General features: G+C 42.5%; 2 protein-coding genes across 2 annotated transcripts in view; both read left to right on the top strand.

The window, feature by feature from the left end:
- The first annotated feature begins 2834 nt into the window (after window positions 1–2834).
- Window positions 2835–10912, top strand: hoxb7a (homeobox B7a). The gene is made up of 2 exons (XM_022195941.2): window positions 2835–4010; window positions 9430–10912. The coding sequence occupies exons 1-2, from the start codon at window positions 3458–3460 to the stop codon at window positions 9696–9698; spliced, it is 822 nt and encodes a 273-aa protein (XP_022051633.1). The 5' UTR covers window positions 2835–3457; the 3' UTR covers window positions 9699–10912.
- A 3922-nt stretch (window positions 10913–14834) lies between these two features.
- Window positions 14835–22151, top strand: part of hoxb3a (homeobox B3a) — an 84876-nt gene continuing 77559 nt past the window's right edge. The window contains exon 1 of the mRNA XM_051938237.1: window positions 14835–15288. The gene's annotated coding sequence lies outside the window, so the exon portion shown is untranslated. The remainder of the gene's footprint in view (window positions 15289–22151) is intronic.

Below are 22151 nucleotides of genomic sequence, written 5' to 3'. Positions count from 1 at the left end.
TACACACTCTAATTGTCGTTTTAGTTCGTTTTTTGATCGATGGTGTTTGTTTTATGTTGTCTTCCTTTTTCTCTTTTTGGGTAAAAAGCATGCGCACAGTGCAGATTAAAAAAGAGAGAGAACTTCATAAAAATAAAAACGAGGAAAAATGTCATAAAAATGCCTCTTTTCTGCCTTTAATTGGAAGTGATGACGATTCATTTCTGAGCTTTAACTTGCTCTTCTTCTCCACACTTTCCCCTTTCATCCCTGTGCGCTCTGTCAGCACCCAGACTGATAAAACCGTTCAGTTCACGGGGCCAAACATTTAAGCCTCGACTCGGAAATCTCCTCTTAAAACAACAGATGCCCCCTCCCCCCTTCTTACATCCTCACCCCCCCCCCCCCACACACACACACACACACACACACACACACACATCTATCTAAACTTGGCTTTATTTATGTCCTGGTCCTCCACCTCCACTTACATTATTACAGACCTCTATATTCACCATTACACTGCCTTCCATCATCATCACTATGACGACTTGAGGTCGGATTGTTTCCATATGGGCAGTTCAAACACACTCAGAGTGGATTTATCCTATACAGTCCCAGTGTTTGCAAAGCAGCAAATATCTACCTGATCAGGTGCACGATAACTCTATCTGGGGACATTTTGTGCTTATTTTTATTTGCTAATCCCACCAGAGGAGCTCGGGTCTGGCTGCTCCAGTGAGCAGTTAAGATCATTTGTTAAAAGACAGCTCTAAATATTTAGCACTGCTTCCCAAAAGAGGCACATTAACAAACACAAAAGGCCAACATGGAGCCAGTAAAGTATGAAATATCCAAGCTTTTTACAGTGGGCCAAGTTCCAGAAACAATACAATTCATCTAATGCAGCCAACCCCTCCTAAAGCTTCAGACTTTCTGTAAAAAAAAAAAAAAAAGTAATCTGGAGCCAAAGCTAAAATAACCCTGATTGTATCATCAAGGTTAATTGTCTCACTTTGGGTAGCTCTTCCAGAACATAGAAGTGGTTTCACAGCAAGTCTAATTAGCACTTTTGTAGCAAATAAACTTAACTGGGAGCAGTAGAGTGTCCTTCAGATGGTTTAATCTATCAAGACTTTGTGGTTTGGTTTAACCGAAAACATTCTAATATTTTTTGAGATAAAACACACGATATTTTGCCAAAAACAGAACAGTAAAGTCTGTCGCTTATTTCAGACTCACTTTTCCAACATTAAGAAAACCGAAGAGGATGCCAAAACGACACTCAGCCTTTTGTATCTGGACCTGACTGGACGAAGCAGTGGGGAGCCATGGGAGTGAACACAAATAACTTCACATGGAAGCTTTACTGCATTCCCAGAACCCAGAAACGGATCAGCACTGGACCTGTTTGGTGTTAGTGTTCAGAGTTAGCATGTGTGAATCTAATTTCATTTAGTAATATGCACCAACTGAGAACACTAAAGGTTAAAGACTTGTGGCTGCACTAGAACACTGAGCTAACAGTTCAATGCACTAACAAGACGACATAAGGAGCGTTTTTGAGAGATGTTAGAACAGTTGGACTAATGATGCAAAAACTAGTCTTAGTCGTGTGAATTCTCAATGAAATGTACTGTTTATAAATCATCAAAAACCAAAATGAATGGACTGCAGCTTTGGGGGTCTGAGGGACCAGTGGATGCTCATCTCTGTTTGGACTTCTCTGCTGTATGGTATCACTTGTGTTTGACAAACACCTGTTCTAAGAGCTCCTGCACCACATTTCTGTTCAGTGATGGACTCATTTGTGATTACAGATGATTCAGCATGTGGTGTTAAACACACAACAGTCGACCCTCCATGTTTTACAACTTTGTGGACAGCTGGAGCAAACAGAGAAATTACCTTTGACCATTATAAAGGGTGAACGAATTAAAGGCAACACGAGGATCAGAGGTTTTACGCATAACGAGCCCAGTGCTTAGTGCTCACACACCAAAGCTACAAAGTTGAGTTTATACAACACCCGCTCATAGGAGGAAGGCTCAAACAGGTCCTCCAGTGTTTGTAAATGAAACAAACAGACCTTCATTTTCCAATCCTCTGATTGTCCCACATCCTTCCAGTTAGAAAAAAAAACAACTTCTACCAGACCTTAACGCACGCATACATCCTCGTTGGCCTGTTAAACATTACACTCGGCAGCACAGAGATTTTATCCTGCTGAACTCAGTGCTGCGTGGCGGGGAAAGGTCAACGTCACGGGTACGGATCTAAGCACGGAACACCTGCACGCCAGGTGAGTTTCTCCTGCCTGCGAGGAAGGACCCAGCGCCAAGGAGCAGAACTAATCAGATCTGTACTCACAGGCGGAGGTGGTTTATGCTGAACGCCCCGCAGTGTGGCTCTTCTCTCTCTGTAATGGATTCAGAAATGTGTTTGCTCTTTCAAACATACATCCTCTCCCACTTCTAACAACCACTTGGGTTTCTAGTTTGTGTGCTTAGTTTATAGCTCTAATATTTCAGGGAGCGCGACAGAGTGGTAAGAAATATTAACCTGTAATTCTCCGTGTTTTGATTATTGGCTGAATTAAAGTGGAGTGCGGCCTCTTCACGCTGCAGCAGATGGAATATTTCATGCTGGGCGTTATTGCAGAATGATTTTCGAAGTGACATGGTCTGCTTGCTTCCATAACACATTGTTGACATTACATCTTCATCTATGTGATGAAGATGTAATGCCGTTCCATGACTCACTTCATCCCTGGCTGCTCTGACCAGTCAGCAGCGGTCCTCTGTGCACCCAGCACACAACAGCCTCCCTGTTTGTTCTGCTCTCTGACTCTCTCTTCTGCCTGTGTGGTCTCCGCACTGTATGATTTGGGGTAAGACACTGAAAACGGGGGAAATCCATCTCCCTTTTCAGTCTTCTCTGCAACTTTACGCACGTGCCTAGCGTCGCTCCATTCCTATCCAATCAATATCACATCTAATGTTGTTTTCCGCTTTTTGCGCACGACTTCACCCGCTTCCTACTCGGCACGCGGGGCTGTAAAAGGTTTAAATTTGAACTGGACGTTTGTCAGCCTCAGCCGTTTTGTTTTCTAGCTCTACATAGCTCGGTGATTAGTGGACACGTTCCGAGCTGCTGCTTATTGATTGTGTTATATGGATGCTATTGTACGCTGTATGCTGAGAGAGAGTTGCAGCTTTCTCCACGTGAGCTGCAGCTAATTTCTTCCGTTATAATATTACATCCAGAGGGAAACCCCGTCGGCCATTGGGCATTTTGACATCACATGGACGCGCCATCACGTGGTCGGAGAAGCAATGGGAGGTAGGGGAGGAAAAGTGTGGGGTGGGGTGATTTTTTTGTGTAAATCTAGACAGTAACACCCCGCCAATAATTCACAGTCCCTCGTAAAAAGCCGACATTAAACCGCCCCGGGCCTACAAATCATCGGCGCCAAATTATGAGTTCGCTGTACTTCGCCAACGCGCTGTTTTCCAAATACCAACAAGCTGCCGCGAGCTGCCCCGCTCTGCTCTTGACAGACTCTCGAACTTCTCCCTCCCCGTCTTCCTCTGCTTCTCCTGCCGTGTCTTCCTCATGCGCCCTCGTATCCAGCGGATATCAACACCATCATGTCTCCAGTGAGAGAGGCAGAGGTAGGCTCCCGTTCCCTCCCTCTTCTTCTCCTTCTTCTTCCTCCTCCTCCTTCCCTTCCTCCTCTTCTCCTTCATCGTTCAGCTCGTCTCTTTCGGGACTGAACGGGAGCATCGGGGGTACTCAGCATCCTCTCAACCCCACAGAAGTGCGCACAGGAGGCTCTTATAGCTCTCCGGGAGCTGGGCCGCTGCGCTCTTCTCTGCAGGGGTACCCCGCGGAGAGAGTCCCCGGTCGGCCTCAGCTCTCTTCACTGGCTGCAAGTTTTCCTGAGGCGGCCTGCAGGAGGCAGAGCAGCCCGGAGCAGCGGCAGCCAAACGACGAGAGGCTGCGGATTTACCCCTGGATGAGAAGCTCAGGTGAGGAGGGAGGGGAGTGGAAAAGTTATGAGAAGTGATGAGATGATTTGTGAGCGGTCACAGGCGAGTTGGAGTGGTGTGTGTGTGTGTGTGTGTGTGTGTGTGTGTGTGTGTGTGTGTGTGTGTGTGTGTGTGTGTGTGTGTGTGTGTGTGTGTGTGTGTGTGTGTGTGTGTGTGTGTGTGTCTTGGACCCAATAATTACGTTAAACGCTCTTTAAACTGTTGGCCCGGTTGCGCAGCGGCCACTGCCGGTAGCTGAACTATGCCTGTCTGTCTCTTTCTCTGTCACTTTTTTTTTACAGCCTCTCCCTCTCTTTCTCTCTCTCTTTGCAGATCTTTTATGGCTCTGCGACCTCCATAAAACCATAATTTAAGACTTTGTGAATATTCATTAGCTGGTATTGTGTTTAAGCGGGGGACAGGGAGCACAGGGGTGGCTGCAGCTTTATCCTGACCTGTTTGAAAATGAAGAAAATCTTCGTCTTCGGTCGTTCACGGTTATGCTCATATTCAGTGTTTGGCTCAGCTCACCTCTGCGTCCTGATAGCCTTGTGTTACACTGTCAGTACTAGCAGGCCCGCTGAATGCCTATTGTGCTATTGTACTGAAACCACAATCCGCTAATACTATAAACATTATAAATTAGCAGACGGGTTTGATCTCTGAATGCCTGCCCTTTCCCTCGATTGTAAAGCGGCTTTGTGAGACAGCAGCGGACTGGGAGCTGAATGGATGCGAGGCCTCGGATCACAACAAACACACAACGTACAAAGAGCATTTTTATGTTAGAGTCTAAATACTGAATGGTAGCACGTCAAAACTGGGAAATATGGCGAGAGAGTCGGTGCGTAAAGCGTGCGTAAAAGTGAAGGAGATGTTTTTGTAACTCTCAAAAACAGAAACGCGGAACAGCACAGGAGACACGAGAGCTTGTTGAAGCTTTTTCGCCCTCCATTAGTGCGCAACTGAGCGGAGGCCAGGCGCGCCCATGTATTTTTAGTGGCGGGTTTAATATGGATATGTGTGCGTCAAGCTGCTCACGTCACGAAAATCGATCCATCTACTTGATATGTAAAGATAACGGCTAACTTTTTAATTAAATACATTTTTCCTACTCCTAGACTGAACGAAACAGTCATTTTAAAATATTTTTTCGCAGAAATCAGGTCCCTCCTCACTAGCTGGGGCATTCTGGCAACTACTAAACCGCTTTTTGTCTTTTGTTCTTTAATTTTCGTCACTGTGCCATCCTCCAGTCCCACTGCCCTCTGTGTACGTGTGATAGGAAGGGCGCACAGCAGCATCTGTGGGTGCCTTTCATTTGGAGATCTGTGTGATAGATTATTTGACAAGATGAAAACCAAATCATAAAGTTAATCGTTTTTCATTTGCTTTCTTATGAGGAAACTTGTTTGGAGCTCTCTTTTGGAAAACTAGAGCAGTGAGGGCCGCGGATAATATATATATTATCATAAAAATGTAATAAACAACAATGAAATTAAGTATCACTTTTTACGAGCAAAGAAAAGAGGCTCATAATGTAGTCTTCGGATAACTGTCTGATTTTCCATAGTCAGAATAATTCCTAACATCACACACTATAAAACAAAATGAAATAAAATCTGATTTGCATTACAGGAAAATAGAAAATATGTGAATAAAACACACACACACACATGCTGGAGAGGAGAGTAAAACATATTTCTTTCTGTTGGCACTTCTAATCTTTCCTCTGCTCTCTGCTCTGTGTATGTGTGCGTGGAGGGAGGGGGCGTGGTGGGGTCGGAGCAGCCAGCCTGTATAATGAATTTATAGATTTTAATTTAGATCCGATTCCAGTCCAAGGCGTCGGGAGATGATTGGAGGGAGAAGCCCCGGATGTTCCGCCGCTGAATAAGACAAACACATGCGCGCTTATCAGACGAGCAAAAACACAAAAACACACTGCTTGTGTTCTACTCGGATTTCTGTCCAACTTGCGTTTCTGTGCCTGAAAGAGAAAAGTGGAGGAAGAGTGAGAGGACAATGCAGCTCCTTGTTGTTGTAGACGACCAGATAAATTCACAGCTCCAACTGGAGCTCACGAACAAATCAGCGCCGACAGAAAATAAGTAGTGGAGCTGTTTTTTCTGTCTCTCACCACGCACGCAAACACTCACACAAAGTGTCACCTCGCCATGTAGCGAGAAGGAAGTGGCGCAGAGATAAACATGCACACACGTACTTAATCACGCACACTTCCACGCTGCAGTCACTCACACGTACTGACCGCTGCTTTCAATAAAACCACGGAGGAGGGTTACGCACGGAGGGAAACATGATGCGTGGGGAGGGAAAAGATTCTGGTGTAGCTTTTAGGAAGCACAGGAGGTAAAAAAAAATGTGTTTAAGTAAAATAGGGATGGCGTGCTTATTTCACACCAGTAAATACAGTTAGAAATAGCTTTCCAAAACACATGATGGTCCAGAGGCAGACATTTCTGAACGCTATGACCAAATATACCAAACATATACCACAGGGAATATTTATTTTTCAGCTGTTGTTTAATTTATTTTTTATTCTTTTCCTTATCTCTCTATTCAAATCATTAGTTGTTGCAGAGATAAAAGGAAAAAATAGTGAAAGCTCTTTGCTGCAAACAGTAAAATGAACAAAAACGGTAAGATATTTAATGACATGAATGAAAAGCAGACACACACATGGAGAGAAACACTAACATGATGTCATTAAATAGAAGCAGGAGCAGCACAGCAAAAAATGATATAAGGATTATATGAATAAAATCCATTCACTTTAATATTTATTTTTCCAATGAAATAAAAAATACAACTGCAGACAGGAAATACATGACTCATTCTGTGTGTGTGTGTGTGTGTGTGTGTGTGTGTGTGTGTGTGTGTGTGTGTGTGTGTGTGTGTGTGTGTGTGACAGTAAACCTGACAAAGCTGAAGTGATGATAAAAGTTTTATCATTATTGCTTGAAATCAGTGAAAACTCGTTTATGATGGCGCTGTGATTGTACATCGGTGACACACTGAGCTCATCCAGACAGCAGAGAATCCACACAGGAACGAGTGCTCGTATATCACTGGAAGGATTCATTACAGCTCCTGTCATTTAGGATCAAATAGGCTGAATATCTGAAATACTGAGGTCAGGACTGCAAGATCGGATTTCTCGATTCAGATGATGCAAACTTTGCTTCATGTAACTAAAGATTTTAATCCTTTATAGGACCTCTAACATTTAAATATACACAGAGATTAATATAGTATTTCCTTGTGTTCTTCTTCTTCTCTCCTGCTCACTGTTTGACCCTTTGAGAATTCCACTGGAAACTCTTCCAGCACACTTTTATGGGCCTTCACTAAACACCAGCTAATGCCGTTAAAGTTGTCACAAACAGTCACAAAGCCCCGGCTGACTGTTTCCAGGCTGGTCACTCCTTTTTATTGCTGCTCAGATGACCAGCAGAGTGAGCCTGGAGCTTATTCAGACATTCACCAGCGCCACAGCACTATCAATGCAGCACAAACCTAAGAGCTCAGGGGCCAGCTGAACTAAACAAAACACTTCAAAGATGCTACAAGGCTGCAGAGTTCAGCAGCAGATTGGCAGAGAGCTCAGGCGTTACCTCCCAGAGCTGTCGATGCAGCAGAAGGAGCTCTCTTTTCACTCAGATTCTGCAGAGGAAATGAGTTCAGACGTTTGTGTGGCCCACAGGCGACCTCTGAGCTGTGAAAATGTGACCCAGTTTCTCTTTAACCTTCAGGCGCTGTATGACCTGCTGCAGACAGAAGGTCAGGATGCTTTCTGTGCTCTCACTCAGCACACACTCGTGCATATTTCACATGAATAGCAATGGAAGGATCTTTTATTCCCTTTTCTTTAAATTAAATTAGCACAGCTCTAGCGTGGCTGTTCCACGCCAGCAGCCTGACCCTCAGCATTAGTCCTGTGAGTCTATTTCCACTAACTGTATTAATTCGAGGAAACAGGTCGAAGCGGCTCAATAGCACATCAGAGGCCACAGTGGGTCTGATTTTGCACTTTTTTCTCTGCTTTAAAGTCCCCCATTAGTCATGTAGTTTATCTCCTTTAATGACAAACAGGGTGTGGGGTAAATATTGAACAGCAGCTCCCATAGACAGCAGCTGAAGCCACGCTTCAAGCACATCATTAGGACAGTGTTTTATGCTGTTTACTGAGCCACAAGTCACATGGGTTTGTCAGGAAGTGGAGCTGAAGGATAGTGAAGTCTGGAAGAGGCCAGCAGGTCTGAGCTGAAGCATCCGAGACTCACAGGTTTAGACGAGATTTCCCCAATCATTCCAGAAACAGCGTGATGTCAGAAGTTATGGTAAAACTGAGCTCCTGCAGAACATAAAAGTGTGTGGGAAAGTGTTTGTTGTAGCACTGAGTTCTGCCTCCAGATTTAATTCAAGATAAATGTAAATAATGTGTTTAATGCAATGAAAGTAGATGTGTACGTGAAGAACATTGTATTTATTCATGTTTTATTTATATGATCTAATACAGCTTTAAAGAAAACAACTGGAGGGATATTTGGGGGCTGGGGATGGAAATAATGAAATAAAACATCAAAATGAGAAGAGTTTGGCCAAACTCAGATTCTAAAATGTAAAATTTTCATTGGTTGATGGTAATAAAAATGTTATTTTACTAGTTTATTATCTGAATATTTGAACCTATCACACCAGAATTAGCAGGTTATATTCTTCAGCTACTACTTACCGTAATTATTTTTCCTTTTCAAACATTTCATCATATTTTTTATTTCTTGGTAGAAACGGTATTCTATACAACGAGATAGCAGACTAAAGAGAAAAACAGCCTCTGAACCAAACACTGCAAAATGCCATACACTGAGCCAAAACATGAGCAGTTATTTCATTCAATGGAAATATTAAAGAAAATTGCACTTATTAAATCAGAAGTACAACCCAAGTTTATTTGGTTTTGTTATAATACTCTCTGACAAAGCCATTATAATTCTGGACTTACCTTCAGTACTTTTGATGCATTTAAATTTTCATTTATTAGTTTTTTTTGTGAACTGTGATTCCATATAACCTGAATATCCCTCAGTGAGTCTAAGCGTGTCGTTATTTAAAGACATGAATCCACTGTTCCAGTATTTATTATTTAGATCTGCTGTTCTGTATTCTGTGACCTGAAGATGGATTCCAGTTGTTCTGCAGCTGGAAGCATCTTTAGTGGCAGTGGCAGACCGAGGCCCCGGAGTGACACTGTGATGCACGAAGGCTGTTTTATTTTGAAATCTGTTTGTTGAGCTGCTAAAATGATGCTTAAAGATGCAGCGGAAACATCTAAATCCAGGCCACAGAATAGAATATTTCACCTGTCTGCTCCCTGGAAATGTGTCTTTTCACGCAGGTCCGGACAGGAGGAGGGGACGGCAGACGTACACGCGCCACCAGACGCTCGAGCTGGAGAAGGAGTTCCACTTCAGCCGGTACCTCACCAGGAGACGGAGGATAGAGGTGGCGCATGCGCTGGGCCTCACCGAGCGGCAGATCAAGATCTGGTTCCAGAACCGGAGGATGAAGTGGAAGAAGGAGAACAAGGCGGCAGAGGGCGGATCTCCAACAACAGCACCTGGAGAAGAGGAGGAGGAGGAGGAGGAGGCTGATGAAGAGGAGTGATTCTACCGGACACTTTAAAATGACAGCCTGCACTTATTTCACACCAGTGATGAAGATGCAGCAAAAATATCAAGTGACGTTGGCCCAGAAGTGACTCCCAGTAAAAGCAAAAAATACTTCAGACTCCAGGCATTTAGTTTTTAATGAGAGATCCTCACAGACTGACATCACTCTGCTTTTACTGTAGTGTTTACAGCTCAGTAGAAGTGGTTTAACTATCAGCTTAGATCATTTAAACATCACATTTTAGAACAAACCCGTCATATAATCCTTCACTTTGTTTCCTACAGAGGAGGAAAGGGGGGAATAATAATGTGATGTACAGAAAGAGATTCTTCTTAGAGCCTGATTTTTTGCACACTTAACTTTTTGTTATTAAAGCACCTCCGCAGCGAAAAGGGACGAAGCAGCTGTTAATACAGTGAAAAAAAACAGCAGCACGTATGATTTCTGTGGATATAAATCTCTGTGTTGTATATGTGCATTTATTTTAAATGTTATAGACTTGATAAGATCACCACATATCTCCTGTAGAGCCACAATCTTAATTTCTTAAGTGGAACTGCTCCTTTATGTTTGTTTTTGGTGTTCTTGTTTTTTTTAATGATAATTTTAAGCAGTCACAATATGTAACGTTTTATTATCATTACTATTAATTTAATGTCAACTATACATTATATAAACACAGATCTCAGTGGTCTTGATGGTGCTTCTAAAAGTTGTAATTCTGGTGGAGAGAAAAAAAAAGCCCTTTTCATTTATGCCTGACACTGTTATTTTTAAGGTGGAATCAGACTTCAACACTGCAGCTCTGACTGTCACCAGTTTGCTCCAGTTTTAAGTAAGAATGAGTTAGATCTTCCCTATTTGATTATATTCCAATAAAGCACAGACACACAGGAGACTTCCTCATTTAGGTGGGATCAGACATTTAGATGTATTTGGAGGAGCAATTATGAACAAAGACTTCTATTAAGGCTGTCAATGGGTTTTTAATGTTCTTATTAAGTTTAAAATAACCTTTTTTTTTTTTACTATCTGCATGAAATTAAAAGGCAGTAGGGATTATGGGGTGTGTGTTATTAAAGAAATAATTAAAGGCTTTTTGTTTTCAGTGTTCATTTCTGTATTTGCTCCAGTGGTTTCATGCTGATCTTCATTTTCACACTAAAAGACACTTTTATTTTCTTGTATGTGAATAAAGTTAATGAAAAAAAAACTGAGCTTGTTGTCATTTCTTGCAGCTTCTTTACGTGGAAATATTCCAAAAGAGGAGCTACAAACGTTTTCATATTTTTGTTGTGTTGTGCTTGAAGACAGATCTCCAATTAGACCAGTGCTTCTGAAGCTGCTAATATAACGTCGGTAAGAACAATAAATGCAGTTTAAGGCAATAAGGAGTCATCATTAAAGCAGCGATGCTCAGTTTGGAGGCAGATTCCATTAACCAGGACTGAAGTGACAGAATGTGGAATCTGACTGGTCCTGAGTCTGTTGGTCTTGGATTAGAGTTAATGCAGTAGAAGTGGAAAATCCTCTTTAACTAGAAGTCACCTCTTCACAATAGTAAAGATAATGGGCTCACTTTGGGGGAAATATTTATCTTCTGTATTTGGAAAAACGTCTGATCTGCTAAAAGCAAACAAGGTGTGTTTGACATGAAAAAGGAGATTTGTGTTTAAACGGGGAAAACTGGAATGCAATTCCTGATATGCATTTACTTCTACCGTCCACACATCTATTATTTATTTTTCAAAAGTTGACTAAAATGCCATTTATTAACTGAAATGACTGTCTTACAGAAAGGAGAAGTGTCCCGTCTCACCAGCTGCATTAGAAGCTTTTTGAGTCTTATCCAGCTTTTAGAGGTTTTCAGTTGGATGTGAGGCCTTCGCTTTCACACATTACAAACCGCAGTAATGAGTAAGTAGAACGTGCCCACCTTGTTTCCAGGCTTCAGCGTTTTATTTTCTCCTCGCTGCTGCGGCGGTGGACATTCAGAGTTCAAGTTTCAGTACATTTCTCTTTATTTTGTTGAGATGCAACCGCGACTAAAGCTGCCATCCTCCTCTAAAAAATTAAAAGGAAACAAAAATATTGACATCATGCAACAGAAATTATAAATAAGAAAGCATCGGCGACATAAGGATGGATATCTCCAGCGTATCACTTGGTCTGTGGCAGCAAATTGATATTATATCAGTGCGTAAAAACAGCATTACGCGTCATTTTCTGATACCAGGCTGGAACTGTAATTCAGCTGCAAAGCTTAAATATTTTCTTTCCCATCACCATCAGACACTCGATAAAGGAAATACTCTAGAATATTAAAAATAGACATTTCTTTCCCACTTTGGCTGTCATGCTGTCCAAATATTTGTTGACAAAAAAAAGTTTGTTTTGTAATTTCAGTGACATTTAAAAAAACACAAATTTTAATATTAGCAATTCGGTTTATATTTTCTTTTCTTTTTGATGCGTTTTCTGTTTAAATAAATCTAACAATGGAAGAGCAAGGTTGGATCTACATTATTCTGAGAGGAAATTGAAGTGTGCATTCAATGACACAGGAAAAAAATGAAGTTCTACAACCTTCAGAAGGGCAAAGATCGTTCAGAAACTGCAGGTATTCACCCCTAAAACACACATTCTACCTTCTACCTGAGATACACTGCAGCCAAAACATCCAGGTCTGCTTCAGCTGCACGAAACGTCTCCACATCCAGACGAAATTTCCAGGACTCGGGTTACCTCTGGAATCCTCGGCTGTCTGTGGAAGCAAAAAAAGAGACAACATGAAGGAACGGAGGGCTGTGGGGGATGTTAGAGCAGGTCCTGATGTCTTTATTGCGTCCATGAAAAGGCCAGAAGCCCCAATAAAAGCAACAAACACACAAAGAAACCAACAGATCGGGGACCGAGCGGCCTGTTTGTGCCTCCTGCTCTTTGCTGCTGTTTTGATTTTTGTTAATCTTTAACTCGGGGTATTTGCATAGAGGAAGCCTTGGATCCGTTTCTCTGCTGACCAGACGCTGTGCGCTTTGGAAAGGTCACATGTGGGTCAATGAAGGTTTAAAATCAAGTTTTCTGGGATTAAATTGGACTAAATCTAAATGTTGTCTGTGCAGGAAACTGATTTTCTACGAGCAGCCAGGCTTTAATCCAGGCGTGGAGTTTGCCAGTTGCCGTTATTTTGTCCTGCTAATAGCACTTTGGGTTGAGGCTGTACAGCTAAATTCATAATTGTAAATTTGATGCCTCATAATAGAACAACTAGAGAACAGCAAAGAGTGTACATCGAAGCAACCAGCAACACAGAAAAAGGTTATTTGGGGAGCAGAACTTGTCCAAGACGTTTGTTTGAATATCCCACAGCTCCGTAAATGAGCGTCGCTAATATAAGCTTGGACAAATTCTGGACCCTTAATTGGTCTTGTTAAAGCAGATATGGAGGCTGTTTTTACACACTGCAGCAAACGAGGGTGCATCTTATTTAAAATTCAGGAGACGACTGAAATGGGATGTGTGGGGGAACAGGAACTGCGTTAAGAGATAAAAATGATGCGTAAGAGACTTTAACACTGGCACAGGAAACCGAGTTCTCTTCCATCACAAGAAATTCAAACTCAGCTATTCAAGAGTGTTTTTACTTTGCACATCAGGCTGGTTCTAAATGCAAAGTGTCTGTGTATCTAAAAGAGGAAAACCCATCACTGCGTTTTCGTCTTTGCGGTGTCTCTGAGCATCCTGCGGCTCCGGGCCTGCAGGCCGTTAAATACTGACGCTTTGCCGCATTGCGAAACCGCTTTTACGCACGGCGTTCCAGGCCCGCACCAGCACTCAGGTGATGCTGTTTCTGTGTCTGCAGATCGCCACTGGGCTCAGGTTCACTTTGCTCACTGTAAACTGGAAGTTATGCAGCATTTCACTGCCCTGCAGCAACGTAGAAACAAACAAGGCGACAAGGCGCCATCGTGACATGAATTCCTATTTCACTCTGGAGCCTGAAATATACTTATTAATATTTGTCAAAATGAAAGAAAATGACTGATTGTAATAAGTAGCTGAGTGGTAATGATGGGTTATTCTGTTTCTATGCATGGAACCTTGGTTTAGCAAACAGAATCTGTTGTTTTCAGCCTCCTGAAGAGCCAGACTGCAGGTCGGAGCTGTTTTCACCAAACGAAACCTCTTCACTGTTGACTGTTATGAGAGACTGCTGAGGTTTACTCACACCAGACACTGTCCTCCTACAAACACACAATACTGACGCAAATATCCACAAACTGCTCTGCTACAGTCTCAATAACGGTGGTCTGTATTTTATATTGGTATCAACAAAGTGTCATAACCAGCAGAATTTTAAATAAATATCAGCAGAATAAAATAAGCACATCTTAATCTGTTTAGCTTCTAGGCTACATATTAATCTGACAGCCAGTGCTTTTAACCAGATATTCACAACAGTGTTTCTACTATCAGCAAATTAATAGAAGAAAATACAATAAAACTAAATGAAAAACGCATTAAATTTGGATCATTTAAAGGTGAAGACATGTGCAGGAGGAAAGGCGAACAAACACCAGGATTCTCTGCTTGTTTTCTGTGTTTTGGAGGCTTAAAGGTTGCTGTTTAGGAGGGCAGAAGAAGAAGAAAATGGCGTCGCAGAGAATGAGAGAAAGAAGGAGCAGCTCCCCTCTAACAGCGCTCCATGAAGAAATGCAATAAATTCCTTGTTGTTTTATGAAAATTTACAACTTTGTGATACAAGTTTATGAGTGGCCGCGCGCCGGGATTGGCCGACGGGCTGGTCATGTGGACGCGCTTAACGTGAACATGAACTTTTTATGATTTCCCAAGTGGCTATATTGCTGCTGCACTCCGCTCCTCCGGCCCGAGCAGCCGCATCTCCTCCGTGCGCTCCGCCCGGGGCTCGGGAGGCGCCGCGAGAAGGAGCCCCGGCGACGGCGGAGAGGAAGAACGACCGGCCGGCTCTAATTAAACGGACTAGTTAATGAGAATACTAGTTGTGAGCGTGGAAAACCGGCACGAGGAGACGCTGACAACAACCCGCCCCCTCCTCCCCCCTCCTCCCCCCTCTCCTCCTCCTCGCTCTTCCTCCTCCGCTATGGCTCCTCGCTCCGGCTGCTCTCGTGCTTGCCGTCTACGCCGAATCGGTGGACCGGGATTGAGGGGGGGGGGCAACGCTGTGGTGCCGGTTTGGAGATGGCCAGCCGCCACCGGAGGAGACACCGGAGATGAGCTCATTGCTTTTATTTTTCTCATCTGACATTTCATTTAGTTTGTCACCGCGTGGTTGAGGAGGATGGTGATGATGAGGATGATGATGATGAAGATAACGCCAGTGTTTTGGCTGCTGGGTGACAACGACAGAGGGGGGAGAACGTACGCCCCTCCGATTCCTCCTCACCCTCACCTCCCTCCCCCCCCACTCCACCCAATTATCCTCCATCCATCCGGGCTGGGGCTCGTCTCGTGCCATTCCGGGGTGCCGTGGCTTCCCTTGCACGCGGGACGCCGAAGTGAGTTGCAGGTGTGTCGGGGGCTCGTGACGGATTATCAACAAACGGTAAGAGGCTCGTTCATGCACGTTTCTGCTTCATCCGGTAGCCCTGCGCGCGCTGCCCCTGCATGCGCATTGTGTAAAGGAGCCCGACGAGCCCAAAAAGCGGCGGAGCCGCAGGAGCTTTGCGTTTCTCTGGCTGCTGCTGGTTGATCCGTTCCCGTTATAAATGAGGTGTTACTTTCCCAGCTCAGATTAAAGCGCTTCCTCGCCGGATTAGACTCCGTGATGAATTGTCCAGATGAATTGGCTCTCTAAGTGGTGGGATTAGGAGCGCAGGAGCCATCCATCGGTTCAGACTCGGCTGTTGGAGATCCGGAAGATTAGCTCAAGTCTTTTTTTTTTTTTTTTTTTTGCTAACGCTGTGCATGGAGTGCACGCAGGGAGGGGGTAGCTGGTGTGTTCATGAGAATGAAGATGGCTTTGATGTCTGGGCAGGTGTGCAGGATTTGTCACAGCATCGTTTTCTAATGATTTTATTTTATTGATATGGAACATTGGTGCGTCTTGTTCCTTCACTTGTTGGTGCACCTGGCTGCAGGTGGATTGGCTGTAAACTGAAGCTTCTGTCTGTCTTTGTGCTCCTGCCTCTCCTCCTGTGTTGTTTAGTAACTGTTTCACTTCCAGATCTCAGTGGAAAAGCTTCCAGGATCTTTCAGCTGATTGACAGCCAGTGTGTGGTTGTGTGTGTTCAGACACAGGAATGCTCCTCAGTCCGTCCAGCCCACTTTTATGACTTTGCTTCCCCTTCTCATTTCCTCCCTGGGGCGGCGGGCTGTTTTTTTTTCCTGGAGCTAACCGGTGAAGACACCACCCAACAACCCCCCACCAGCCTACTCACAAACACATCTGTGGGTCTGTCTGTCTGTCTGTCTGTCATCTCTTTGGTCTCCAATTTGTTGCTGTCTCAAATATCAAACACCTCACTGGTGGGAATCCTTCATCTCAACACACACAGACACACACTCACACATACAGATTTTTTCTTCTGTCTTAACCTGAGAATAATTCAATCATTTTAGCCTTTAATGTAGGGCTTTCAGGACTCTTATTTTTATTCTTATAACTGTATGTTGTTTGCTATTGTGCCATCACTAAGCAGAAATCGTGAAAGATTCGGCCTCCTGTTAAAATTTGACAAAGATTTTCCTTTTTTAAAGGTTGAATATTGCCCCCTCCCCCCAAAAAGCGCACAATTTCGCAAATGTTGTGGGAAAAGTGTCTTTATTTTTAGTTATTTCCAAATTAGTCATATTAAAACATTTATACAAATAGACATTTAAGTTCAGCAGTTAAAATAGTTTCCGCTGGTGTCCTGTTCTGTAGATGAATAACACATCTTCCTAGACTATATGGACTATCGCACACTGCTGACAACTGGAGAAATATATATATATATATATATATAGTAAAGAAAACACTCGTGAGTTCTTTAATCTTCCTTTCTGAAACATTACATAAATAAAAAAATGATCAGTCATAAAAAATACCATCACTCCAGAAAAGTAGGAAAACATTGCATTAATACTGAGCAGCAGCAGCTCCGAGTGTGTTAGTTTAAACCACAAGTAAGGAGAACCAGTAATACAGGCATTAGTGGCCTGATACGGCTGTTATCCATGACATATAAAAGCGCAGCATTAGATTATTATTTCTCTTATAATTTATTTTAGTAGTCCGTTTGTTGTTTTTTTAAATGTCAAAGTTTATGCAGTTATTGCTTTAGAATATGTTAACCGGATTATTGGCAGTATTAATAAATACTATGCCTTTAAATTGCAGTGATTGTAGTTTATGAACGTTATGAATGTAGACTAGTTCCTCTTATCACCAGGACACAATGATTTTTGCTAACCTGGGGAGTAAATAAAAACAGGAGAAAAGAAAAAACGCGTCAAGACGCATGCGTAGACCTGAAAGAGATTCATTTTAAAACGTATTAAATTCAGGAAGAAAAAATAATTCACAATTGTTAGAAACTGAATAGTTTGAAATATCCAAGTTATTTCATGAGGTCTACCTAGTGGTGTTTGTACCTTAAACAGATTAGGGAAACGATTCTACTGATTTACTAGACTTGGTCGCTGTTGTTGTTTCTGCAGTAGAAGTGATTAATAGTCACACAGATGCATTTGAAAAAAATATTTAAATTGAGAATAGCACATTATTATTATTATTATTACCTCTGAAACGGTCATTCTGTCTTTTTCGGCTGCAACAACAGAGGCAGGAATATTGTGTGCTTTAAAAGTCACAGAACTCAAGCGATGCTCATTAGTTTATTAATATAAAAATGAACTTTGTCAAATATATATTATACATCGAGCCTATATCAATATATTCTGTAAAAAATGAACTTTAAGTTGCAGCATATATAGAAGATCCAAATCCTGAAATGTCACCAACTGAGGAGTAAAAGTAAAAATAAAACCATTAAAGGCGGGCTTCAATTACATTAATGCGATCATTGATGGTAAACATCGTAGGATGTCAGGGGCTGGTTTTCTGGAAAAGAAAAAATCAGGCTCACACGTAAAAATCACTCCAACTCAAGGCAGTTTGAGGAGCTGCAGCGGCGGCGGTCACACGGACTCTGTAGCCGGGACAGAGCTGCTGTTGGGCGGCAGTGGTGAGCAGAGAGCCTCCGGGCAGCTCCGGTTCTCTCCTAACAAAACGCTCTGGTGCCATCTAGCGTCGTGTTGACAACAGTAGCCTCCAAAAAAAAAAAAAATCACAGCACACAAACACCCACAATCACAGGCTCAGTGCTGCGTGTGCGTGTGCGTGTGTGTCCTGTAGCTGTTGACAAACTGATGATGTGTGTTACTTCAGTGTCCTCTCTGGAATTAAACCACGCCAGCCATGACGGGAGGCAGAAAGCGCGTGCATGTAGTAGTGGTGGTGGAAAGGGGCGTGCACGTGTCTTTTCTCCCCGTGTTTGATGTGAACGCGCAAAAAGAGACAGATTTGTGGCGCTGGAGGAGAGAAAGAGAAGTTTCTTTCTCTTTCTCTCGCTCTTCTCTTCAAGGTTAGGCCTGACTGCTGCTGCTGCTGCTGCTGCTGCTGCTCTGTGCTGGTGAATGAGGCGTGGAGAAAGCCGTGCGCGTGCACCAAACCCACCTACTGGGCTTGTACGTGAGTGTGAGTGTGGGTGCGCGCGTTGTGCCCAAGGAAACAGAAGCTCAGGATGTAAAATTTGTGCTGATTGGTCAGGGTCGCTGTTTGGATGTGCAGAGACAACCAGCGGCTGCGCTGTGCACGATTTCATGTGCGTGTTTCTAGTGTGTGTGTGTGTGTGTGTGTGTGTGTGTGTGTGTGTGTGTGTGTGTGTGTGTGTGTGTGCAGACATAATAACTCGTCCTTGCGCTGTGATTTCATCATTTTTACTGGCGCTCTTCTGCAGATCTGTTGTGCAACCCCCCCAAACACACACATCCAGGTGTGTGTCCGTGCGTGTCTGTGTGTAATCATTTGAAGAACCCTCGTGCACGGGAGGCGGGGGACGTCATGAATCCACGGTGTTGTGTTTAATTTACGGCTCCAGCCTCATCTGACTTTAATCCGACATTCAGAATCAACTGGAGCCCATTAAGATCAGATGGAGAATCAATATTCTATCTCCTTCCTCTCATTTGGCCGATTTCTTCTCTGCTCCACAAACACCTCGATTGGATTCTGTGTGGAGGGAGATTATGATTACTTTGGCGGGAGTTTCAGGGGGGAATTCCACATTATTTTTGTAGCTCCATGATAAATCCAGCTGCATCTGTTCTCACGTACTGTCGTTTACAGGCTGGTTGGTGCTGCGTCTAATTTTTTAAAATTCATTTGGTATTATTAAAAGCTGCTTGCTGTGTATTTGTCTATATTTTAATGTGTATTTGTGTGTGTATTCAATTTGCTAACTTGCTGTTTTTATTATGTTTCTAGTATTATGATAAAGCTCCATGCGTTCACGAAAAAGAACATTAATAAAAATAATAATTAAAATGCATGTTTATATTATTGTTTCTATATAATTATGCTGACTATAATTCATAATATGCTGTTATACAATATGATTATTTGACGTCGTGAACATGCATGTGCGCGTGTCCGCTCGTCTCCTCTCATTCAGTCCGGCAGAAACTTTGCAGAAAAACAAGCGGTCCTCCCCGTGATGCCGCATTCATCCTCCCGTTAATCTTTAACTGCTCCCGGGGCCTTTCTGGGGCCGACGGCTCGCGCCCACCGGCAACAGTCCGGTGAAGTGACCCGGAGCGCGAGCTCACGGAACCCTGAAGGACACGACCGGCCGCCCCGAGCTGCCTGGAAACGATTAATGCATTGAAACAATAATTTAAAGAGAGAAAAAAGCACAAGTCAGGCGGTTTCTCTGGGTTTGGCATTAACTGGAGCCGGAGAGGTCGGTCAGTGCGCGCACACGTAAACACACGCACACGTCCCAACAGAAATCTGTTTAAACTTCTGCAGTGCTGTGGAAACACTGAGGTTAAATATCTTTTAGTTAAATTGGGGTTTTCACTCTTGTGCCCAGACGATCCACGAGGATCTGCATTTTTTTAAAAATCTGTGAAGTTAACTTTGGAGAATAAACTAAGTTGTAGAGACTTTAAACATAAATTACTCACATGTTTATATACAAGATAATTTCAGAAATTCCTGATCCTTTAAGGAGACATCATCATTATTATTGTTATTATTATTATTAATAAAAATAATAATAATAAAAATGATAATAATAATAATAATAATAATAATAATAATAATAACATAGTTTAAATAAAAGGAAACTCATTTGGCTCATTATTTAAATTTTGCATATTTTCAAAATAAAAGTTAATTTTCATTTAAGGAATTAAAAACAGTTTATTGCTGTAATTGTTGCTGCAATCTTAAATTCTAACTCCTCGGTGGTGAAGCAACATTTAAATGCGTAACTCCACTCTGGTTTTCTCTCCCTAATGGTTGAAATAAAAATCTTGCTTTAAAAAAGAGGAAAAAAAGTAAATGAGTGAAATAAATAGTGAAGTTTTAATTTCATAGACAGTTAATTATTTCTCAGTGCTTGTTAACAGTAATGAGTGAGTGCAGCCGCTATGAGCTTCGTCGAGGCGCAAATGAACCGCAGATGAACTGTACAGCGCGCACGCGCACGCGCGTTCCTCGTGTGCAGAACAGCACATTTGTTCATCTGCTGTTTGCTGCGGGCCTGTTTTTCACTTCGTCGCCATTCCTCGGACTTTACAAGGAGTCATAAAGAGTCATAAAGCCATAAAAGTCCCGAGTTCTCTGTGTGTGTGTGTGTGTGTCTGCCTCACGCACGCGCGCACACACACACTCAACGAGGTGAAAAAGAGCCATAAAGCTATAAAGCAGCAGTCCGACTCCTTCAGCTTTAATTGTCGATAATCTCTGAAGTTTCTCAGATTCCTGGAGTTCCTTCAGCGGCTCTCTGCTGTTTACTCTGAAGCTCCATCACCTCTGCACGGCTCTGATTTACTGCCCGGGAATATGCAGGGAATACAGCGGGCTTAGAGCGCATATCCGTTCAGAAAAACCTCCTGACAATTGGAAACCGTGGGAGCAGCATCCCGGAATATCAGGCTTTACTATGGGGAAATGCTTCAGTATCCTGCACAGACAGTCTCTATTTATCAGCCTAGTATTATTATTATTGTTGTTATTATCTTTATTATTATTGCATCTAATAATAATAATACTTTTAGAATTAGTGCTACTAGTGTGGTAATTGTGATAGGCTCACATGCTAGCTATAACGTTGTTGCTGTTAAAGCAGGCTAACAGTAGGCTAACTTAATTATTGCGGTCTGTTTTATCTTTCAGAAGGTCCAGTCTATTAGTTTCCTATTTATTTCCTCACTGTGTTGCTAAATTACTAATTAAATTAGAAATTGGACTCCTTCTTCTATAAAAACTTAACAGACTCAATGAAAACTAACTTCAAACTAGCTGAACAAAAGGACAGCAGAGCTAACTGTAACTGTCCAGCATCATTATTTACAGTAATAACTCTGGCTAAACTTCAGCAGGCTAATGCTAACATGCTACACCGAGGAAACGGCAGACAAACCCAGCAGAGTGACTGTTCTGGGCTGAGGGTGTGTAAGTCCTTCTGTTACCCTTTTATGCTTCTTTTTTTCACGCACACATGAACTGCTGCCTCCAAACGCTCCTCAGCTCTCGTCAAACTTTCCAGTCTCCATTTCCAGTCCAGAATGTTCCTTTTTTTTCTCCTCCCTCCTGTCGTTTGGTACCGTTTGTTGCTTCTGCTTCTCCCAAACTGAGACACACCTGCAGAGACACAACAGACACACACAGCTTAGTGTATGAACACACAGTCACATGCTGCTGGATGCAGAGAAACGAGGCCATGTTGTTGCTTTCAAGTTATTTTCAATGAAAGACTGAGACACAGTTGCTTTAACCCAGTTTTAAAAGCTTCTACTGGGGTTAATATTTAAGCTAACACTGAGGTCTGTGATGCTAGTTTTATCAGCATGGATCTGTAGCTTTCTGATGTGCTTTTTGGTGTTATAAAATTCAATACTACTACATTAATTGTCTAAAGTTGCACATGATTTGTAAAAAAAAGGCTGAAAATGTAAATGAAGTTAGCCTTTTTAGCTTACATTCTTGTATTTGTACTGTAGCAATTCCAAAAGACGAATTTTATGTGATAGCTTACATTTTCATAGCGTATAAAGGCTAACTGAAAAACAATATTTGGCACATGACGTTAGCCTACTTAACTTATATTCCTGTATTTGTACTGTAGCATCCCCAAAATATGTATTTTCACATGATATAAAAGCATATATTTATCTACATAGGGCAAATTGGAAAGC

Source organism: Acanthochromis polyacanthus, chromosome 2, assembly GCF_021347895.1.
Source record: "Acanthochromis polyacanthus isolate Apoly-LR-REF ecotype Palm Island chromosome 2, KAUST_Apoly_ChrSc, whole genome shotgun sequence".
Lineage (NCBI taxonomy): Eukaryota > Metazoa > Chordata > Actinopteri > Pomacentridae > Acanthochromis > Acanthochromis polyacanthus.
This window is presented reverse-complemented; position numbering and strand designations above follow the sequence as displayed.

Bases quoted from the DNA above. Each gene is read 5' to 3' on its own strand.
- hoxb7a (XM_022195941.2), top strand. From the start codon at position 3,458: ATGAGTTCGCTGTACTTCGCCAACGCGCTGTTTTCCAAATACCAACAA. The intron at 4,011-9,429 runs GTGAGGAGGGAG...CTTTTCACGCAG, and splicing joins CCCCTGGATGAGAAGCTCAG to GTCCGGACAGGAGGAGGGGA.